At 40.3% G+C, this 22,091-nt stretch overlaps 1 protein-coding gene across 3 annotated transcripts in view; it reads right to left on the bottom strand.

Moving 5' to 3' along the window:
- The window catches only part of Atrnl1 (attractin like 1), a 531,270-nt gene that overhangs the window by 478,322 nt on the left and 30,857 nt on the right, over positions 1–22,091 (bottom strand). For all 3 annotated transcript variants that reach the window (XM_052182687.1, XM_052182678.1, XM_052182695.1), the window contains exons 5-9: positions 21,094–21,302; positions 13,576–13,750; positions 11,550–11,637; positions 9,691–9,946; positions 7,398–7,581 (exon numbers count right to left, since the gene is read on the bottom strand). In XM_052182687.1, the coding sequence (XP_052038647.1) occupies positions 7,398–7,581; positions 9,691–9,946; positions 11,550–11,637; positions 13,576–13,750; positions 21,094–21,302 (912 nt within the window). The remainder of the gene's footprint in view (positions 1–7,397; positions 7,582–9,690; positions 9,947–11,549; positions 11,638–13,575; positions 13,751–21,093; positions 21,303–22,091) is intronic.

The raw sequence follows: 22,091 nt of genomic DNA on the forward strand, positions 1-22,091 counted from the left end.
GTAAGGGTTGTATTGTGATGCATCAGTTGTGGCTGGGCACCACACTGTATATTGTTCTCCTAATTTTGACTAGTTGTTGATTTCTGCAGTGGTCTCTGTGGTAGTCTAAATAGGAATAGCCCCCAACGCTCATATATTTGAATGCCTGGTCATCATGGGGTGGCACTATTTGGAAGGATTAGGTGGTGTGGCCTTGTTGGGGTGCGTGTGCTTCTTTGATGAGGGGTGAGAGCTACATTTATCCGTAGGTATAAGGGTAGGTTTGTAGAATAAAGTTAGAAATTATAAGGTTAGGAGAATGGTGGTAGTAGATTCTCCTTTGAGCTCCAGCAAGGGGTTGGTGGTAAGGATTACAATACCAGGGATTTATTCCTTCCTATTGAGTGGGCCTCAAATCCAATTAGCTGCTGGTTACCCCCTCCCCAAAATATGTGTGTCACTGTCACATTATTGGGGTTGTACTGGACAGCTGGGCGTTGTGGTCCATAGTCTTTACAACTGGGTAGGACTACTGACTTTCTTCCCATGGTAGCTTACACAGCAACTTTGGTTACCATGAAAGCTAGTCTTCAAGGAGTCTTCCAGGATACTACCAGCTGATACCTCTAAGTCCGAAGTTGTAGCGCCTTAACTGCAAGGACTCACCCTAGTTCACAGAGGAAATCAGGGACAACGACAATATCCTATGTGGTTTTGAGAGTCTCTTGGACTCCCTGACCAACAAGGAGAAGAGAGGTGACCCATGCCTGGTTTTTGTTAGATAGTCTGTCTCTTGGGGGAAATCATATCACCCCAAGTGATGTAACTTCATTTAAATACTACACACACACACACACACATATATACATACATATACATACACTTATATATACACGCATATACACATACACACACATATATATACACACACATACTCACATACACATAAGCACTTACACACACGAATATATTGACATACACATACATACACACATACACATATGCATACATTCACACACCCTCCAGAGCACCCATGTCCTTTCCCCTCTTCTCTAGAGCACTTCCTCCACCCTCGAGGCCCCTTTCCACTTTCCTGGTTTCTACAGTGACTCTGGGTTAAACACTGATATCTGAAGTCTTGGAGCTAGGATCCACAAATGAGAAAGAACATGTATCATTTGTCTTTGTGGCTCTATGTTACCTCATTCTGTTCTGTGTAATTATTGTCTAATTCTATCCACTTACCTGCACATGTAGTGATTTAATTTTCCTCTACAACTAAATAGAATTTCACTGTGTACGAACTTCCACTATCTGTTCGTTAGTTGGAGAATGTGTAGGCTGTTCCTACTTACTAGCTATTGCGCATAGAGCAGCAGTGGGCACATCTGAGGAAGGGTCTGTGGAGTAAGACGTCAGGTCCTTCAGGGATTTAACAAGGAGGAGCAGAGCTGGGTCTCAGGGTAGACTTGATTTTAGGGCTTGGATGGTTTGCTGAATAGCTTTCTAAAGTAACTGCCCCAGTTGGCACTCCCCCAACAGTGAATGAGGTTCCCATTTTCCTGAAACCTCACTGATATGTGCTGTCGTGAGTTATCTTGATTGTAGCCATTCTGGCCAAGGTGAGATGAAATCTCAGAGCAAGTATTATACGCATGGCCCTAGCTGCGAGGACACTAAACACTTCTTAACTTAGCCATTTTTAATTATTTTAGGAATTATCTTTAGATCCACAGACAATTTTTAATTGGTTTTTGTATTGATTTTTTTCGTTTCTTCATACTTTGTATATTCTGGGATTAATCCTCTATTAGATTTATAGCTGGTAGATTCTCTCCTATGCCACAGGCTTTCCTCTCCACATGGTTGATTGTTTGCCTTACTGTGGAGAAGTGTTTTAGTTTTACTAGGTCCCATTTGTTGACTGTTGGCTGTGATTCCGGAGCTAATGGAGCCCCGTTCAGAGAATCTTTCCTACACCTGTGGTCTCCTTTCAGCAATTTCAGTGTTTCAAGTTCCACATTGAAGTCTTAGATCTGTTTGAAGTTGATTTTTGTACAAAGTAATAGATATGCTTCTAATTTCATTCTTCTGTAGCGTGGGCATTATCAGGATAGTTTACTAAACCTCTGTAATAATGGTTTCTACAAAACCCATGCACACACAGCTCTTACTGGAGACACACTGAAAATGTTTAAGTCTGAGGATTGATAAGGAAGCACCACTTCTCACTGTTCTTCACTGAGGTGAGGATGCAGTGGCCATGAAAAGACAAAACTGAACGCTTTATAACCCAGAAGGGTCCTATTCACATCATCCATATAGAATCCAAACCAACCTCCGTGAAAAAAACTAAAAATACTGACACAGACAATTACTAAAATCAGCAACCCTGACATAAAACATAAATATAAGTCTTATTTTCATCAAGGTAAAAACAGAAAAAAAACACAGTATTCATTGTATATATAATACCCTCCCTGAAGATAATATATACCCTCAAATCCAGAATTTGACCTCATTTAGAAATGGAGCCTCTGCAAATGTTTTGTGGCTAAGGTAAAATGAAGTCACAATTTAAGTTATATAAATGAGGTCATATTACTATTAGATTCACACGGACCTTACATTCACTGCCTAGAGTCTTTACAAAGCAAGCCATACATAGACAAAAATATAGATTAGAAGGATATAGTTAAATGAAAGGAAAGCCCAGGATGTATTGAATGCTGGAAAAACAGAGATCATTTCCTGAGGTCTCTGCCAGGATCACGGTTCTGCCGCACATGCTCCAGAACTAAGACATTGCACATTCTCAGTGTCAGCCATAAGAAACTGCATTCCTGTTTCTTAAAAGCACGAGGCTCATGGTGAGATGGAACTGCAGCCTTAGGAAAACAGTACAAGGGTCCAAAGGGACAGCTCCATGGGTAAGGGCGCCTGCTGCCACCTTGCCAAGCTGAGTCCAATCCTGGAACTCATATAGTGTGAAGAGAAAACAAACTCCCCAAGGCTATTCTCTCCCCTGCATAAGTACACTGCAGCCTGTACATGCATGCACACACACAAGCTGTGGCCTGTACACATGCACACACACACTGTGAGTTCAAAACATACAGATTGCATTGAGAAGAGCATGAAAATACTAATCTCCTAGATATAATTTTGTTATTAATGTTTTCCATACTACGGACAATCAAAGGATTGAACTGTCAGTGACCAATGCCCAGAGAGTATGTATTGAGCAGACAAACACACACACATGCATGCACTCACACACACACACACACACACACACACACAAGCACTGCATACACACACATATACACAAGCTCTTATACTGCACAGACACACTCACATACAGAAGCTCTTACTACACAAACATATACACACATGCACTCACAGTCTTACCTATCTAGACTGAAAATTAACTGTGAAACTAGTTATAAAAATTTGAAAATTATTTATAAAAATATAAAATATTGTAGAATAGTGTTATTAAGCAAAATACAAAGCACAGCTAATAAAAAATTTACTTTGACTATGTACATGTAAGTCCTATTTATCAAATAATAAGAAAATAATAGAAAAGCAATCCACATTCTGAGAAAGCATGATTGCAAAATACAAAGTAAACCAATATTGCAAAGAGATATACACAATCTGGCAATTATAATAAAATGGGCAGAATATTTGCCCAAAATTTAAACAAAGTACTACATGACAATAAATATTATTATTTATTAGTTATTATTAAAGGAGAAAATGCAGATTGAAATCTAAGCTGGAGGACCCAACAGATGGCCCACTAGTGAAATGCCTGTCTCTCAGGAAGCAACGGGGCTGCCTGTGACTCGGGGGTGGGGGATGGGGGGGTGGAGAAGAGCAAATCCTTGGAGCTCGCTGACTAGTTGGCCGAATCAGTAAACTCCAGGTTCAGGGAGCGACCCCGCCTCAAAAGTAAGGTTGAGAATAAAGTAGGAGCTCAAGACAAATGTCTGACCTCTATATACACGCATGAACACATGCATAGGCACATGTGCATGCAGGGAAGTATCACACTGTCCACACAATATGTAAATAGATGGGTGGATGAATGCATCGATGGATTGATCGATCGATAGATAGATAGATAGATAGATAGATAGATAGATAGATAGATAGATAGATAGGTGATAGATAGCAAAATAAAACAGAACAAAACAAAACCTAGGCATCATTTCCCACAATCAGTAGCAACAAAATTATTCAAGGAAATAATATAAAATCTTGGGAAGACTGTATGTAGCTGTGAGAATCTCATTTATCAAGGTTAGAAGGCAAATGAGTAGACATCCAAATTGGAATATAGTTTGGGTAAAATTGGATGTAATACCATTCCCAAGTCCACGAATTTATACTCTAAGAAACTCAATTAGGAAAATGGGTATGTTGACTAACAGGCTAACTAAGAGCATCGAGACCACAGTTGTTCATTCAAGCCAAATGCTCAGACACAGGGCTGAGATGCTGAGTGATCTGTGCTCATCGTACATTACAACTCCTCACATCAGTGCCACACGATGCTACCCATAATCCTTCACTTCCCTCGCCCAGCCCTCCTCCTCCCCCCAAGTGATCACTCCATATATCATCTCTGCAACTCAACCATCCTGTAGCTAGCTTTGTGTTTTCAGCCAATGATTTTTATTTCACTGAGAAAGTAAAGAACTGAATGTTGTATAAGTCCTTACGGCCTTTTCTGCATTTGTGGTCACATCATCTGCCAACTCTCCTGTCACTAAGAACATGAAGTGTCTACTCCCCCTCTGTGCTCCCTCCTACTGCTGCTTTTGCAAACACTCTTCTAGCAAAGTGCTCCCTTTCTTCAAAGTGCTCCTTTTATTTCTGTTTTTTACATGTTTGATCGGTCCTAGGTCAGGCTACAAACATAATTATTCCTTCAACCTTAAAAACGATACTCTTTTGACTCACTTCTCTAACCATTATCACTATTAATACATTTCCTTTACATTTCAACTCCTCAAAGAATTGTCAGTAGTTTTTTTTTTTTGGTTTTCTTTTTAACCTAATAAACAGCTTGATAACCATTTAATGAAGCATTTGTTGGAAGGGGTTCAGACATGTAATATGTAGACATATAAGTATGGTCATCAGTATCAACTTAAATGTGGTTGACCTGATAGCAAACTTACATAACTGAACTGTCTCCAAAATCTCTGACAGGTGAATAGCTTTTCAAAATCTAAATCCCTGATATTGTGGCAACAGTGCACACACACACACACATACATATAGCAAGTGCACACACAATGAAAATGTAGACAGGCTCCTACTGTCAGATATTACAGATATGCAAAAAAACATCATGAACTATCTCATTAAACAAGGTTAATCAAAGCTATAATGACACCAGACCTTCATGACAACATTGAAGCCCTCTGGAAAGGCATAATCAGCACAACACGGGCAGAGGATCCTTGGAGTAAGCAGGTTAGCCAGGTGAGCTGTATAAGGGAAGTGTGTGTGGAACTAAGAGACGCTTCCTCAACAAATAAGGTAAACGGTGATGTTTGAGAAAGACCCCCTGGATCCAACTTCAACTCTCCACAGAATTGCACACATAAGTGCATGTGTGCAAACATGTGTGCCTACCACAGGGAAAGTAAACACACACACATGACACATGCACTACCCACCACGCACACAGATTATAGATCAAGAAAATCTGTCGGTTGTCAGTCAGAGTTGCCTCCTTTCCTTTGTCTTCATTCTGAGGGAATTTTACTATAATTGTATTAATTTTCCTTGCCCTTAGTCTCAGGAAACTGATTCATTATGGGGCCTAATCTCTTGTGTCATGTTTAGTAAAAGAACATTATTATTCATTTTCCAAAGGCAGTCTCACAAACCCTATTCTCTTCAGACAATGCAGAAAGTAAGGCTTAGACTTAAAAGTGAAAGAAAAATAAATCTCTATGTAATAAACAACTTTCCTTAAGTCCACCCAAGCAACTCCAAAAGACATGTTCATTGTCTTAAAACAAAAAGCCCAATTTCCCAGATTCTGAAAAACAAGTACAACAAAAATTTTATTTTAAAACTATAAATACAAAAGATAAGTAAAATCAGTGTTTCTAGAAGAAAATGAATGTCATGGCTATAAATAGGTCATACATTAAACAAAAAGAGCCATGAAGAGAATTCCAAGCATCAGACCACGCATCGAAGCCACTAAGCCACTGATGCTCTCTGCCCCGTGGCAGGAGTGGGGACATGGAGGACAGTAACACTTCTGTGTGCCTCAGAAGAATCCTTATAAATGAGCCCACGAAGGCCAGTACCGCAGGCCTAAGGGAGCGCTGCTAGCTGTGTAAAATGAAAAGTATAACTTAACCCAACAAGCTTTGTATTTCATCCACATCAGATGATAAGTATGAAAAAAACGATTTTGTAAATTTAATAAATATGTTAAAATTCAAGTGCAAATAAGCGCAAATCCCAGACGAATAGGACTAAAGCTTCAGTTTGTGGAGGTAAGCAAAATTACCCATCTAAAATGAATGTATTTGGTATTTGTATGGGATCAGAGATTATTTTAAATTATATAGTTCAACATGGGGACTTTATTATTTCGTACTATCGGCTGCGTGACCATGAATCCTAGTGACCATTAAGATTTTCAAAGTTCAAAAACTTTTCTGTGGCGTTCCATACCCACCACTCCTGTGTAAACATAAGATATCATCACAGCACAACGGGGTTCGTGCTCACAGGAGCTCACGGGGCTGTGCTGTGCACAAAGCCTGCTCAGGCTCAAACCAGACACACCGCAGGGAGGCGGAGAAGGGAGCACAAACTCCCACCCTAACCGAGAAGCTAGGTTCCTCCAGGCCAGCGACCCCGGGTCCATCAGGCACACTCCTAGGCCCACACCACGGCCGGAGGAGTTGCCTGACACTAAATGAATCCATGCCTCCTGTGTGTGACGTTTTTTTTTTTTTTTTGGTTTGGGTATTTCTGGGAGTTTGGGTGGTTGTTTTGTCTGTTTTGATTTGTTTTGTTTTTGTTTTTTACTGAGAGAGGAAAAAGAACATGAAGTTGAAGGGGAAGGAGGTGAGGGGGATCTGTGAGGATCGGGAGAAGGAGAAGGAATGCTATCAAAATATAGTGGATGATAAAACACCAGTGACGACTTTGCGCAGCCATTCTCACCGCCCCTCCCCCATCTGCCCCTCAGCCTTACTCACCAGGTCCTGCCCCTCCCCCATCTGCCCCTCAGCCTTACTCACCAGGTCCCGCCCCTCCCCCATCTGCCCCTCAGCCTTACTCACCAGGTCCCGCCCCTCCCCCATCTGCCCCTCAGCCTTACTCACCAGGTCCCGCCCCTCCCCCATCTGCCCCTCAGCCTTACTCACCAGGTCCTGGTGTTGACTTCATACTTATAGAGGTCATCCACCAGCCCATACTTGTTCCCGGGCAGTGCTTTGTAGCCCCCGTGAACATAGATGGCCTTGGTAACCTCGTCATACACGCTTGTGTGGCCGTAGCCGCCTTGCACAATCGCTCCTCTTGTTTCTGGAACTAGCCAAGTGTTTGACGCTACAGCAGGGGATAAAAAACAGATGACAAAGTTCAAAATACAACCAAGATATCATTAAGGAGAAAAAAACAGCACGTTAACTCTCGTGGCACATTCTTATGAGCAGAGAGAGCTGCCTAACGGACTTAGCAACTCAAGATGCCACAGCGGGTGCCGAGGCGATCTTGTGTCCTGCATGTCCCATAATAAGCTCTGAAACACAGAAAATCCATTTTTTCTGTTCATAAAATAAAATAGGGGAAGTTTTACTTATGTGGACTTATGTTATTAAAAAGCAGTACTTAAATAAAATATACAGCAAATTTATATCAGGGACAAACTTTGAATATTTTATGAGACAAACTTTGAATATTTTAGTGATATAACAGAGATAGAAATTACATGACCACTACCATTTTTTTATAATGTATATATAAGTACACTGACACTGTCTTCAGACACACCAGAAGAGGGCAACAGATCCCATTACAGATTGTGAGCCACCGTGTGGTTGCTGGGAATTAAACTCAGGACCTCTGGAAGAGCAGTCAGTACTCTCAACTGCCGAGCCATATTTCCAGCCAGACTACTACCCTTAAACTTAAGCTAAATGAGCAAACTTTGAGACTGTACTGGTCCTAAAAACTAAAGTCCTATTCTCCTGACAATCATAATATTGTTGGGTTCTACCAAGAGACACACCGGTACGCGATATGAAGGGAAAAGAAGACATTCTCCTGTGCCTGTAGCAGCAGACGACCGACTGGTGGCTGCTGGGAACTGAACTCAGGTCCTCTGAGGAGCTCGTGGCCTGCCTGCTCTCCAGCCCAGCAGCTGCTATCATAGAACCAAGGCCCTCCGGGACCATGGTCAGGGAACTTAATGACTCTGGTGTCTTTTAGCAACATCTGGCCACTGTTTTGTGCTCTTTGCTGTGTAGTTTTCAGGGTGAAAGCCCTTTAACTTTCTGACATCAGACACCTGGACATCACACCAACTGCTCGAATGCCCTCGGTCACATAAGTAAATCTTAGTAGGAAACACAATGTGAGAGAAAAGTTGAGGATTGGAATTTGTACTGATATAATACACAGAATGTTTTAAGTGCTCACAATTCCTATAAAACTTAAAAATCATGATTCATCCCACTTCTATGCAACCAAGAAAACAGAAATCAAACAAAAAAAATGCTGTTATAAACTCACTTAGAAATTGTGTTTTGGTATCAGAACCAGCCATAAGGAATTGAATATACAGCTATTTTTTAATTCACTTATCTCCAGTTGCCATTCTACATACTGATTATTCAAAACTGAGAATAAAAATCTACCAGATAATACACGTATCAGCTACCAACCAGCATGGACGTTACCACTACAGCACACTCCAGTGCACGTGTGGTGCAGTCCTGGCTATGCATGCAGAGTCACGTCTGAATGAGACTGGGAAGGGCACCTCCCTCACACGCGTGTTCTTACTATCAAGGTGGCCCTCAAAGGGTGGGTCTCACTGTGGCTATAAGGGCATATATGTTGGTCACATAAAAGCCAAGAACTGGAGATCATTAGTGAGAGAGACCCAGAAATGAGAAGATTCTTAAATTTAAACAGCAACTATAAGATAAAATGTTTGTGGACAAATTAAAAATAAAAATAGAAAAAAATTACAAAAAATGAAAACCAACAATAGAAAAAAATCAGATCACCTCCACACACTAAACAGCAGTCTCTTTTAGAAACCAACAGTTTATCCTTGAGAATCTACCTTAAAGTAGATGCCTAACAATAAGACATGATATAAAAAATGAAACTTCTAGAATTCATAAGCTACAAAGACATGTAATTTCAGCTTCTGTTTCATAGCCAAATCCCAAGGCAACAGCGCCATCTATCTGTTGGAATGTCTCATAGCTTAAAATATTTGAAAATGAACACATAACACCCCCTCATCTAGCTAAGAGAGATACCCAAATATTAAAGGACAACATTTTAGCATAATTAAAAGCATTATATTAAAAAAACCATTATGAACATAAATTGCCTTATAATTCCAATCTAAAATAACTTGCCGTTTGGGCCAAATAATTAGAAGATTAAAATAAGAACGCTTGCATCTTTAAAGAAACTCACAGATATGGTATTCCTGTATGCTGCTTGTATAGCCATATATTGCAGAATATCCAAATATCACAATCATGACGACATCTCCACTGTCCAGCTCCATGATGTGGGCAGAGTGTCCCTCCACGGCGTACTGCTGGCCATGTCCAAGGACAGTGGGGGTTTTCGTGCTCCATGACTGACTGCGGACGTTAAACACCCACAGTTCATCAGTGACATTGCCATCGCTTGTCTCCATTCTGCCTCCGTACATGAAGATGTTTTCCTGAGCATGGAAATGCACACATTAGCATGCAGGATAGTTACTTCCCGGCAGTATGCATCAGTTCTGTAAGACTTTATTTACAGGCTACATTTTAGTAACTGCTCACAGCATACTCCATCAGTGGTAACAAAAGAGAAAACTTAGCTGTGGTTCCAAACATTTCATTAATGCATCTTAATTTAAATATTCACATTATGTACACTATTAAGTATATTTTTGTTTTAAAACACATCAGAAACTCAATGTTAAGGTATGATGGTTTTACAACGTATGGTTCAGAAAAGCAGCGCTGTAGGCTGACATCACCCATGGACAGTCTTCCCAACATGTGAATGACCTAGATCCCTAATGGTTACATTTTCATTATATCGCCCATATTAACTGTCCTTTTCACTCTCAACAATTCAATGTTTTCCAGCACTAGTCACACACACACACCCATAAAAAAAAAAAATCCAGGCATCTATACGTCCCACAAAGTACGTTTTAAGTGGGAAACATACCACATTACCACTTATGGCTGTGGGAAAATACTACATACCTTCAACACTTAAAGATTATCCAATTAATTTCATTCATAGTTGATTCACATAAGTGATGCAAAAAATGGTATAGACTGCTATATTTCAGCAAACTAAAAATATGTTTTCTTCAATTTGATAGATGTTATCTAAGGAAAACACTAAACTAAAATTATACTTAATGGCAAAATGTAAGATGATTTCCCTGAAGACCAAGAATAAGATAAGGATGCCTACTTTGTCATTTCTATTGAAAGGTCCACTTAGGGCAGATAAGTAAAAACTAATAAGGGCCCAGTAAAACAGACCAGACGACAATTTCTACCAGCAGATTGTATCACCTTATAGATAAAAGATCCTATGAAATGAAGAGCTAGCCAGTGAACTCAGTTACTTTGTAGCATCAGGTCAGATCACAAGGCACGTGTTTGTCTGCACGCTTGGGATGAACAATCCAAAAGCAAAGTTAGCAAAGCGATTACGCTGAACACCAAAAAGTACAAGGTATTTAGGATTCAATGTACAGAAGAGCTCAAAACCGAAGTTATAAAGACACAGGTGGAATTTACAAAGATACAAATGGAAAGATGTTCCACATTTATGGATCAGCAGACGTCTGCAGAGGTGACAGAGACCTCCAAGTCTGTGTGCAGATGCAGTTCCATCTCTATCATAATTCTCTGCAGAAACAGAAATCCCATTCTAAGAGTCATATATGATAGCAAGGGTACCATCCCTGGGCTGGTGGTCCTGAGTTCTATAAGAAAGCAAACTGAGCAAGCCAGGGGAAGCAAGCCAGTAAGTAACATCCCTCCATGGCCTCTGCATCAGCTCCTGCTTCCTGACCTGCTTGAGTTCTAGTCCTGACACCTTTGGTGATGAACAGCAATGTGGAAGTGTAAGCAGAATAAACACCTTCCTCCCCAACTTGCTTCTTGGTCATGTTTATACAGGAATAGAAACCCTGACTAAGACCCTTGTGGTCTACCGTTCTCAAGGAGTGCCTGAAGCAAATCTGAGATCTACTATTTAACACAAACTCTTAAGACAACAACCAGAATGTTTGTAAGCAAGAGACCTACCTGATACAGAGCAAGAGAATGTCCATATCTCTGAAGAGGGCCCCTTGACACAGCACCTACACTCCATATGCTGCTTTCTAAATTGTAACTAAAAACAACAAAGCAAACGATATTAGCAAGCTAACTCTTCTTCAGTCCTTTCATTTGTGCGCATGTGTTTCTTCACTCGAATCCAGATTCTCTTTAAATCCTGAAGGACGGATAACAAACCATTTTATAGGCCATGTCAAAATTGTTAATGAAGCTTCAATTGAGAAATACCTCCTCTAGCTGGGCAGTGGTAGTGCACGCCTTTAATTCCAGGACTTACAGGCAGAGGTGGGCAGATCTGTGAGTTCAAGGCCAGCCTGGTCTACAGAGTGAGTCACAGGAGAGCTGGGGCTAACCAGAGAAACTGTCTCAAGGAGAAAAAAAAGGAAAAGCATATCTGCTCTTAAGGTTTAACACTTCAGCTTGGTACAATATACAGAATTCTAGATGCCTCCGTGGTTACGAGTCCCTGTACTCACAGAGGACCCATCTACAACTCCAGTTCCAGGGGATGAAAATCCCTCTTCTGACTTCTACAGGCAGCAGGCATGCATGTGGTACACACATACATGTAACCAAACACTCATACACATAAAACACTACATTTTGAAAACTTTGAACAGGAACATAAACTTGAGTAGGCCATTCACTGCTAGAATTAGTCTGATTGCAATTGCAATGGACTTATAACTTATAAATAATGAGAGTTCTTTGCTTTCAAATTGAAATAAAATCCATTTTTCCATAGAAACAGATAAAAATTCCCTCCCTTTTTACAACAGTCATTTGCTTATAATATTAATGCTTGTGTGTGTATAAAAAAAACAATTTTTCAAGAACTATGTATTTCCTATGCACAAATATAACTAGCTTGCTAATAATACTTTTAAACTGCAAATCTATTAGTATAGAGGATTTTATAAAAGTAAGCTAGTCTTGTATTCTATGACACAGAAGTGTGGTTTCTGGAGTCTATTGCATATAAACTGAAGTTCTGAACTGCATCTGAAGCTCTTGAGGGCTGGGAGCTCCAGCTGGAACTGCCTGTAGCCACACTTTGGATCTTAGCTTGGCAAAGCAACCAGCTAGGGCTTGAAGCAGATAGTGCTGCTTCCAGAGGCCAGCGACCCTGCTACAGTGAGCACCGGTGACCCTGCTACAGTGAGCACCGGCGAACCTGCTACGGTGCTGGAGGCCAGCGACTCTGCTACGGTGAGCACCAGTGACCCTGCTACAGTTAGCACCATGATCCCCAAACACTCCAACAACTCCAGTCTACTTGTGTTTCCTTTTGTCTTACTAGATCAGCAAACATGTATCAAATGGGATTTAAAAAACAAAAACAAAACCCACTCTGTGACCTCACTGCCCTTCAAGCTAGCAGGCTGCTGCTCCTCAGCTGTCTTCCCAAGTTCCTTTCACTAACTCCAGAAAGTCTGTCAACCCAACTACTCTACAAACCTGATGAAGGTCAACATCTTCAGATCAACTCCTTGACCGCTCTTCTGCCTGGTTTGGCTAATGGCCAGCATTTGATGTAGTTGGCCCATTAATCCTCTAACCCACTCTCCTCTGAGTTGCACTAAGAGTCTTCTACAGTGTAAGCCAAAGCCTGCTCAGAACCTCCCATGACAGACAGACAGACAGACAGACACACACACATACACACACACACACACACACATAAACCCTTCTCCACTCCTCCAATTGCCTCCCTCATCTTCCCTTTTAACTTAATCCTTTCCTTTCATAGACTTCTTAGCAAATCACATGGCTTCCCTGTGAAATATAAAACTTATTTAAAACACTCTAGACAGGTATAAAAATTTTTATAGAAAACAAACCCCCATGGATAGTGACAAATAATTGATTGGGTTTGGGCACTGACTGCATATAATGTCAAATTTACCAAATATATACTACCTCAGAAACAGCCATTTATATATTTGAACAATAGAACTTAGTTTGTTATGAAAATCGAAAAATAAATACTTACTTCAGAACCATTTGAAAAGAACTGTAGTTAAAAGTATATCCTCCAATCACCCACATGAATTTCCCATGTAAAACTGCTTTATGTGAAGCCCGGCCTACAGAAGGGCTGAAGGGTTTAACATTAGGCAAAATCCAGTAAGACTCAGTAGAAGGGACATTCAGAGAACAGTCTGGGCCTGTTTTAAAAAAAAACAAAGTCAAGCAACACACTGAATTAAACAAGGTCTTATATTACCAAAGCAGATTACACCGATGAAGAGAATCTACTGTTCATCATATTAAAAATGTAATATGCATAATAGTCTGACTCTATGAGGTGGAGCACACCTCTAAAACCATCAGTCAGAAGGCTTGCGGGAGGAACCGAAAGCTCACGGGCAAATTAACAACTCAGGTACATAGTGAGACCCCAGTACAAAATCTTCCCTCATGAAAAATAAAGACTGAAATAAAACTTGCAAATAAATCCTTAACAAGGAAAATATAATCAGATTTTAGCATGTTCTAACAAATATCATAATGTATACATGACTTGTTAAATGCCATGAAATGGCCTATTTACTTTCGTATGCTTCTATAATATTAAAGTGGAGAACAAATCCTCAAATCCTAGTTCTGTCAATTACAATGTGACCTTAGACAGATATGTTTACCTTGCCCCAGCATCAACCTTTCGTATATAAAGAGGAAATAAAAGTCTATTCACAAATGCTATGAAGTTTTTAATATTTCACAAAAAGTATACAGAAGACATTTATAAATTACAAGCTATTAAACAAATGTGATAATAAGGATTACATTATTAAGAACCAAACTGGCTTCAGAAGGTAGCCTCGTATATCAACAAATAATAATAATAATGATAATAATAATAATAACTACTACTACTTAGAAACTATAAAAATTTCATAAAGTAAAAACATTAGTTTACAATGATGTCCAGTAGTATAAATCTGGAGCAACAATGATCTCTTATCCAGTCTCTAGACCGACCGATAAGTCTAGGTGTCCTCATCCATAATATGCAGATGAGGAGATCAATGCCTCTGAAACCTGATAACTGAGGAACTCACTGCCATAACACCCAGTGTCACTGTACTTCCTGTCACTGTACTGCACTTCCTGTCGCTACACTACACTTTCTGTCACTGCACTATGCTTCCTATAGCTGCACTTCTTATGGCTGCACTGCACTTCCTTCCTGTTGCTGTACTTCCTGTCACCGTGCTGAACTTCCTCTGTTGCTTTACTTCCTGTCACTCCACTGAACATTCTGTTGCTGTACTTCCTGTCACTGTGCTGAACTTCCTGTTGCTGTACTTTCTGTCACTGCACTACACTTTCTGTTACTACACTGTACTTCTTTGTGCAGTACTACACATCCTGGTGCTGTGTTTCCTGTAACAGCACTTCCTGTCACTGTACTTCCTGTTGCTTTACTTCCTGTCACTCCACTGGACTTCCTGTTGCTGCACTTCCTATCACTGTGCTGCATTTCCAGTCATGCACTTGTCACTGCATTGCACTTCCTCTCACTGCACCGCACTTCCTGTCCCTGTACTGCCTGTTGTTGCACTTACTGATACATGTGTCCCGAGCTGAGTCCTACAGCAACACTAGCTGAACCAGGTCTACATCTACTTCTTCAGATCACTGTGTGTATCTTGTGTGTTTCTCGCTCTCCAAAATCTGTCATTAGTATCACATGTTGTGACAACCTATAATCATGTTACTATTAAAATCACTTGAGGTTGCCACCAACCCCACTACATAAAACCATAAACCCAACTAATAAATGTGTTCTGACTGCTTCAGGAATTGGCCTGGCTGTCCCCTAGTCTCTCCCTCTCTTTAAACCTCCTTATTACCGAAGACAAAACAGTATTGAAATTCAGCCTTCTAGTGCCTACACTGGTTTCTAAATGTCAAGATGAATGGGAAGTGCAGCTCCTTTCACTTAAATCAAAAAAGTACATGTTGCCCTCTTCTGTCAACCATCATTTAAAGCAGAGGAAAGGCTCCCCCAGAGAACAAATCTTGAGGTGAACGCCCTTACTGCTAACAGCGTGCAAGTTCAGAGCTTTCAGTGGAAGAGCAAACCACTCACAACATCCCTTTAAACAAAACCCAACCCAGTAGCAGAGTGCAGACCTCAGGAAGGAGAGGAGACAAGAGAGACAAGCCTCTGCGGGGCTGGCAGAGGCTGACTTCCTACGGGTGTGGGGGGGGGGGGAAGAGACAGTTCCACAGAGTGACCAGCCAGGCACATTTGGACTACAGCAAGCAATCCAGGGCTGATGATGGCACTGACCAAGCTGGAAACATACCACGAGGGCTTCATCACCGTTCTGATGCAGTAAGAGGATCAGAGATTATGGAAGGAGGTCAAAATACCAGCATTCAAAGGGATATTATCAATCCCATGAGTGCTTTTGAGTGACTCCGCTACAGTAAAAGAAGTGACTGTTAATCTGGTGGGCACAACAAAAGGACCAGAAGCTAAGCACAGAGACAGAACTGAGACAAGAGTTACTCCTTGTGATGAGAAAAAATGGATTCCCAATACAGAGTCCACTGATGAAGATGCCATAGACACTTCAGGATGACATAAGGGATCTGCTGATTAAGATGCTGTAGACACTTTAGGATGAGAAAACTTAGAATATTGCTTGCTTGGTGAAGAGGCTTGGGAGGGTGGACACCAGTGTTGAAAATGTCTTTCCGGGAATAGTGCTATCAACTAGTATCATACAAATCAGATCTGCAATCTGGCCTTTCACAGCTATTGCATCAATTATCAGTGACCACTGGTAGCCATAACCTGAGGCAAGACCCTCGCCCAGCAAAAAAAAAAGCTCAGTAACAATACAAGTGACTTACCATATTGTAGCAGTAAAATGTTTTTAATTAAGATTGTACATTTGTATAATAGTTTCATTGTACATTTAAAATTATAATTGTACATGTATACAATACTGTATAAACATATAATCACTATGTGCTCTGGGAACATAGAAAAATACACATGACTCACTATATTGCAACATTTATTTCATTACAACCACCCAGAATTAAACTTATAATAACTCCAAGATTATACGCCTCCACTTAATATGTTAGATATATTGTTTTGCTCAAACTAAATAATTAGTCACATGTTTAAAGTGAAATTAACTTTTACAGTACCTTTCATATATCATTTAGCATACCTATATTAATTTGCTATATCTATCATTTTTCTTTCTTCCACTTATGATTTAACATGTATACTGAAATCTCAAATTCTCCAAAGAGGAGGAGGAGGAGGAGGAGGAAACATCTTTAAAGACTGCTATCTGCAAACTCCACTGAAAAGCATTTGTTACAGCAGACAAAATATTATGCACATGTACTAGGCTTGCAGAAGCAATCTCTAAAGTCCTACTGTCTGTTTCATTGTATTTTAAATGCTGTCAGACTATTCTTACAATAGTTAACTTTACAAACAATGAGTCACATGACTGGTAATCATCACCCTACGTCCTTTCTAAGAATATGGTTCTCATAATTTAGGTAAATTACGTCATCATAAAGGGTTGTATGTGTCTGTCTATCTGTTTAAGCAGAAATCTCTGGTCTCCAAAGTCCCAATTTTGAGGTGTAATGAGGCTAAAATAAAGTTGTACATGGAATCTCAATATAGAGACTGTTCCAAAGTGATAGCATTGTGGTTTGAGCAGAAGAGGGTCATTTCCCCTTGAGCCCCTGCGGCACTCATTCTGAAAATCATTGCTATTATGAAGATACATGAGATTCATGTACATAGAAAAAAATAACTTTAACATCCTAAAGACCTCTTTCTGATCATTACAGCCACCAAGACTATATATACAGACATTTAAAATAATGAAGTAGGAAAAAAAAAACATGCTGGTTAACATTTATTCTATGCACAAAAAGCCAAACTGCCCATTTTATTAGTCTGGTCTCATGTTCACAGAATACCTAAACAGTATGTCTAATCTTCAAGTATTATTCACAAATGCAAATTTTATAGGTTAATAAAATGCATTAAGCTTGGTTACAAAAGAGATGATTAAATCAAGAGCTATTATCAAGTGTCTACTCACTAAAAAGGAAATGTCACTATAGCATTAGTCCTTAAAAATACTACTTCAGAGCAGGGAGACAGCTCAGTTGTTAAAGTGCCCCCTGTGCCAGCATGAGGCTCCAGGTTAGGATCGCCAGCATTCACCCCAAAGCTGGCTGTGATGGCACCCGCAGTAGCACAGCACGGAGGGAAAGGGACAAGTGGATCCTTGGCATTCTAAGTCTAGCCCCCCACCACAAATAAAGTAAATAGCAATCTCAGAAGACACCCAGTGTTGGCCTCTGCCCCCCACACGATCAGATACGACCTGAACATGAACACACGCATACACCACATACAAACAATACTATGAATGAATACACTTTAATACTTTATAGGCTTGTCATCCCAGGACCCAGACAAATGTAAATGTATCTTTTCTAAAGGAAATGAACTTAATAACTAGACAGGTCAGTTGACTTACCGAAAATAACCCCATGAGCTGGGATGAGTTTCTTCATAAATTAAAGTGACTGTGAGAATCATCTCCTCTAAGAATGAGCATGTCACAGACTGAATGTTTGTTGATTTTACCAACATTCCTAGGAGTAAGCCCTAAACCCCAATGTGACGGAGGAGGAAGTGAGCGAGATACACACGCATATGTTCTGGCCAAAGCTCTGCCAGAGGAAAGATCTGCAAGAAGGCAACCATCTTTAGGCCAAGAAGACGGCCCTCCTCAGAACCTGATCTTTCTCGTTTCTAATCTAAGACATCCAGCTTCCAGGACCGCCAATGGGCAGTGAGTGCTTTGGTGACTATAGCTGTCGGCATTTGCCAGAGAAATATCAGAGTGAGCTAGTATATGTGCACATGGCATGCCTCTGCACATCACACTGGCCATCGTATCCATACTGGCTGTAAGGTTAGACTAGAAATACAGTGTGTAGCTGTCAGGCCATGTGCAGATCTAAAACTCAGTGAGCTCTATTTGCAAAAGGAAATAATCAGTGCTGGAAAGACACTGCTCTGTTCCATATAGCACAACAACTTCCCTTCTGCTCGAGGAAGTTTGAAATACTTATGTTGCTCTAACAAAGCCCAACGATTCAGAAAGTCACATAAAGGAAAGAACTGAGGATTGAGGGAGTTACTAAAACATATTGCTACGTCTTGGAGGCCCCTGTGAAATTTATTTTCTTTACATGTGAACATAAGGTGAATTTGTTATGTTTTGATTTTTATTTAGTTTTAAAATACTTTCTTTATCCAATTATTACAAATAACCTTAAGAGATAAAGCACCCTTTTACTAATGTGACTTAATACTTGAAAAATTCTATACATTCAAGGGTCTGTGACAGATCACCAAAAGTTTGAGCCCAGCCTGGACTACATGATGAGTTAATTCCAGGCCAGTCTGAGCTGCATTGTGACTCCTGTTCCAAAAGATAAATAAAATAAACAAACTATATTACATGAGAAATAGCAGAAGCAACCAAGACGTCCTAATGAATCAACAGAGAAACTGGAGTACATCCACATAATGAACATTGCTCATGCTAAAAAGAAATGAGCTGTAAGTCCCTGGAACACAGGAGAGAAACTAACAGACTGCCAAATAAAAGGAGCTACTCATTAACCCGACATGCTACATAGTTTCTGCTACAGTCATGCATCACTGAACAATGTTGCCAGCAACAAAAGACAGCATATGTACAACCATGGTGTCAATGATTGTATCACTTAGGGAGAGCACACCATATTTACTTGTGCACTACTAAACTGCGTAAGGGTACACTTCTCAGAATACACCAAGAGTGCCATGCAGACTGCACATCACATTCAGAAGAGCCAAAACTACGGCGACAGGAAGAAGGCCACTGGCCGCTGACAGCTGAGGCAAGAAACTTGTGAAGAGGCAGAGTACAGGGAGTTTCCAGTCAGAGAAACAATTCTGTGTTATGCTATAAGGGGAATGGATGATGCCATGGTACCCTTAACTAATACAACTCTAATATAAACCATGACTTCAGGTGACAGTGATTTACTGATGTAGGTTCACCAGTTTTAGCAGGCGTACCATTATGGCAAATGTTGTTGATAAGGGGAGCTATGCTAGTATGGGGGAAGATTTTCTGTATCTTCTGCTCAGTTTGATTATGCTGAATCACAGAAATAGATGAGTCTCATGTGGAAAGCACTGTATATAGGCCATATTTTACTTCCCTGGCTGGACTTTATCTGCTGTTCACATACAACTATCACTATGGAAAATGAAAATATCTCAGTTTAAATTTTTAAGTTGGAAAAGAGCCTCAAAGCACTTTCTGAGGACACAAAATTTGCAAGTGATTAACTATGTAAAACACACAGCCACACCACTATGAACACTTGAGAATTTGCACCTGTCATAACCATAAATAATATATTATCAATAATAAAAGCCCTTTTGCTAGGAAACCTCTGGTATAGTGTGCTTGTGTGGTGCTTAGGTCAGAGAGAACTGCTCCAACTGCTGCCCTCTTCAATATGCCTCTGAATTATATAATATATGCATCAAAGTTCCCTCTGTCAGAAAGTACTATATTAGCACAAAAACGAGTCTCTGCAAACCTAATCAGCAAATTAGACCTGAACAGATGGTTTCAGATAACTATACTTATCCTTCAGTTTGACTCCACAACGACAAAAATAGGACTACAGATGCTTAATAAACCATAAACCTTTCAGTGTTGTTTAAAGCTAATCTTGAATGACAGACAGAAGATTTTAGAAATCTTTTCAAGGAATCTGACTTTTACAAGAAGCAGCTAAATAATCTTTTATTTATTGAAATAGTCTCTGTCCTCTTTTAAAAAAAATAGCCACAAGGGGTCAGTCTTTCCTCAGAAATACCTTTCAAATGATCCTATACCTGAATTTATTTTTGCAGTACTGTATGTTACCAATTATGAGGTAAATTTGAATACGCCACATAGTAAGTCGGGTGACGTCATCCAGTCTCTGAGGAGTCAACAAAAAGATTATAGAAGATTATAATGATCACATGTCTCCAATTTTAAGTTTAAGGTGTAACTTCACTTAATCCCTAAAACAGCATGTAGACGGGTCTTTCCCAATTTTATTTATGAAAATGCAGATAAGTAAGAACTTGACTGTTAACATAAACATACCACACACACCCAAAAGAAGCCAAAAATCAAAAACACAAACCAATGCGCATAGCATTGCATCCGCCATCCCCACGCGGCCTATAGCTGCACTCAGCTGCCCCCATGACCACTCAGCACCATCCCCATGCCAACCCCACAACCCCAGACCAACCCCACACCATCCCTGCGCCATTCCCTAGCCAACCCCATGCCCTCCCCACGCGGCCTCTAGCCGCACTCAGCCACCCCCATACTCCCCCGCCCCAACCCCGGGCCATCCCAGCGCTCATGCGTACCTTGCCAACTATCGTTGCACACACAGAGTTTTTCTCCCGTCAGGTCACAGTAGCCATGATCCGGACTCCCACAGTTGGCTTTACAGTAAGGAATGTCACATGCTTCCCCTTTCCAGTATTTGTCGCATTCACAATACACTTGACTTGCAACAGAGACACTGGTTGTACACTTTCCATGACCAGAGCAATTGTTAGGACAAGAATTGATTCTGCAAAACAATTCATAGGTTCAAATACCATTCATATATGAAAATTAAAATGAATTTTGGGTCATTTTGTAGGTGTGATTTTCTCTTTTTAGTTTATTAATTTAGCACAATTTTGCAACGTGGCTCCGGCTCTTTTTCTGTACACCATTTTTGAAACAGGGCCTCAGGCTGTCAGAAAGGCTGCTCTCCTGCCTCAGCCTCCCAGGTACAAGCTGTCATCCCACCGACTCCACGCCTCTCATCTCATTGTTACTGATTTGCTTTGAGTCTTAGTTCATTCACTAGATATCTTCTGCTAATAAACTCCTATCTCCAGGACTACCCTCAACTTCCGAAGCAACTGCACAGTTCCAAGTGTGATATTTGTAGAGACATATATAAATATTCTGAATATATATGTTAAGAAGAGACATTTGAACTCCTGAAACTGAAGAGAACCAAGAACCTACTTAGTTCTAACACCTTAAGACACAGAGCACCACTTGCACAGTCACAGAAGACATGTTTTAATGACCTTGCCTGCTTTCAATCTGCTGTACCTTTACTTCCACTGGGTGCACATCAAGATACACTATAATACGAAGAGATCCTATAACAAACTGCTGATTCAAAGGAATTTCAAATACTTTATCCCTGGTGAAAATTTCCTCATTAGCAATTTCTATCTTCGTGAAGAAAAGAGAAAAAAATGACAAATGCCTCCATGGTCACGTCTTTAAACGCATCTGAGAGCACCTCTCATTACTTCACACCTGGACTTCCTTATATAAAAGGGTTTTAATAAAATTA

This window comes from Apodemus sylvaticus, chromosome 1 (assembly GCF_947179515.1).
Source record: "Apodemus sylvaticus chromosome 1, mApoSyl1.1, whole genome shotgun sequence".
NCBI lineage: Eukaryota > Metazoa > Chordata > Mammalia > Rodentia > Muridae > Apodemus > Apodemus sylvaticus.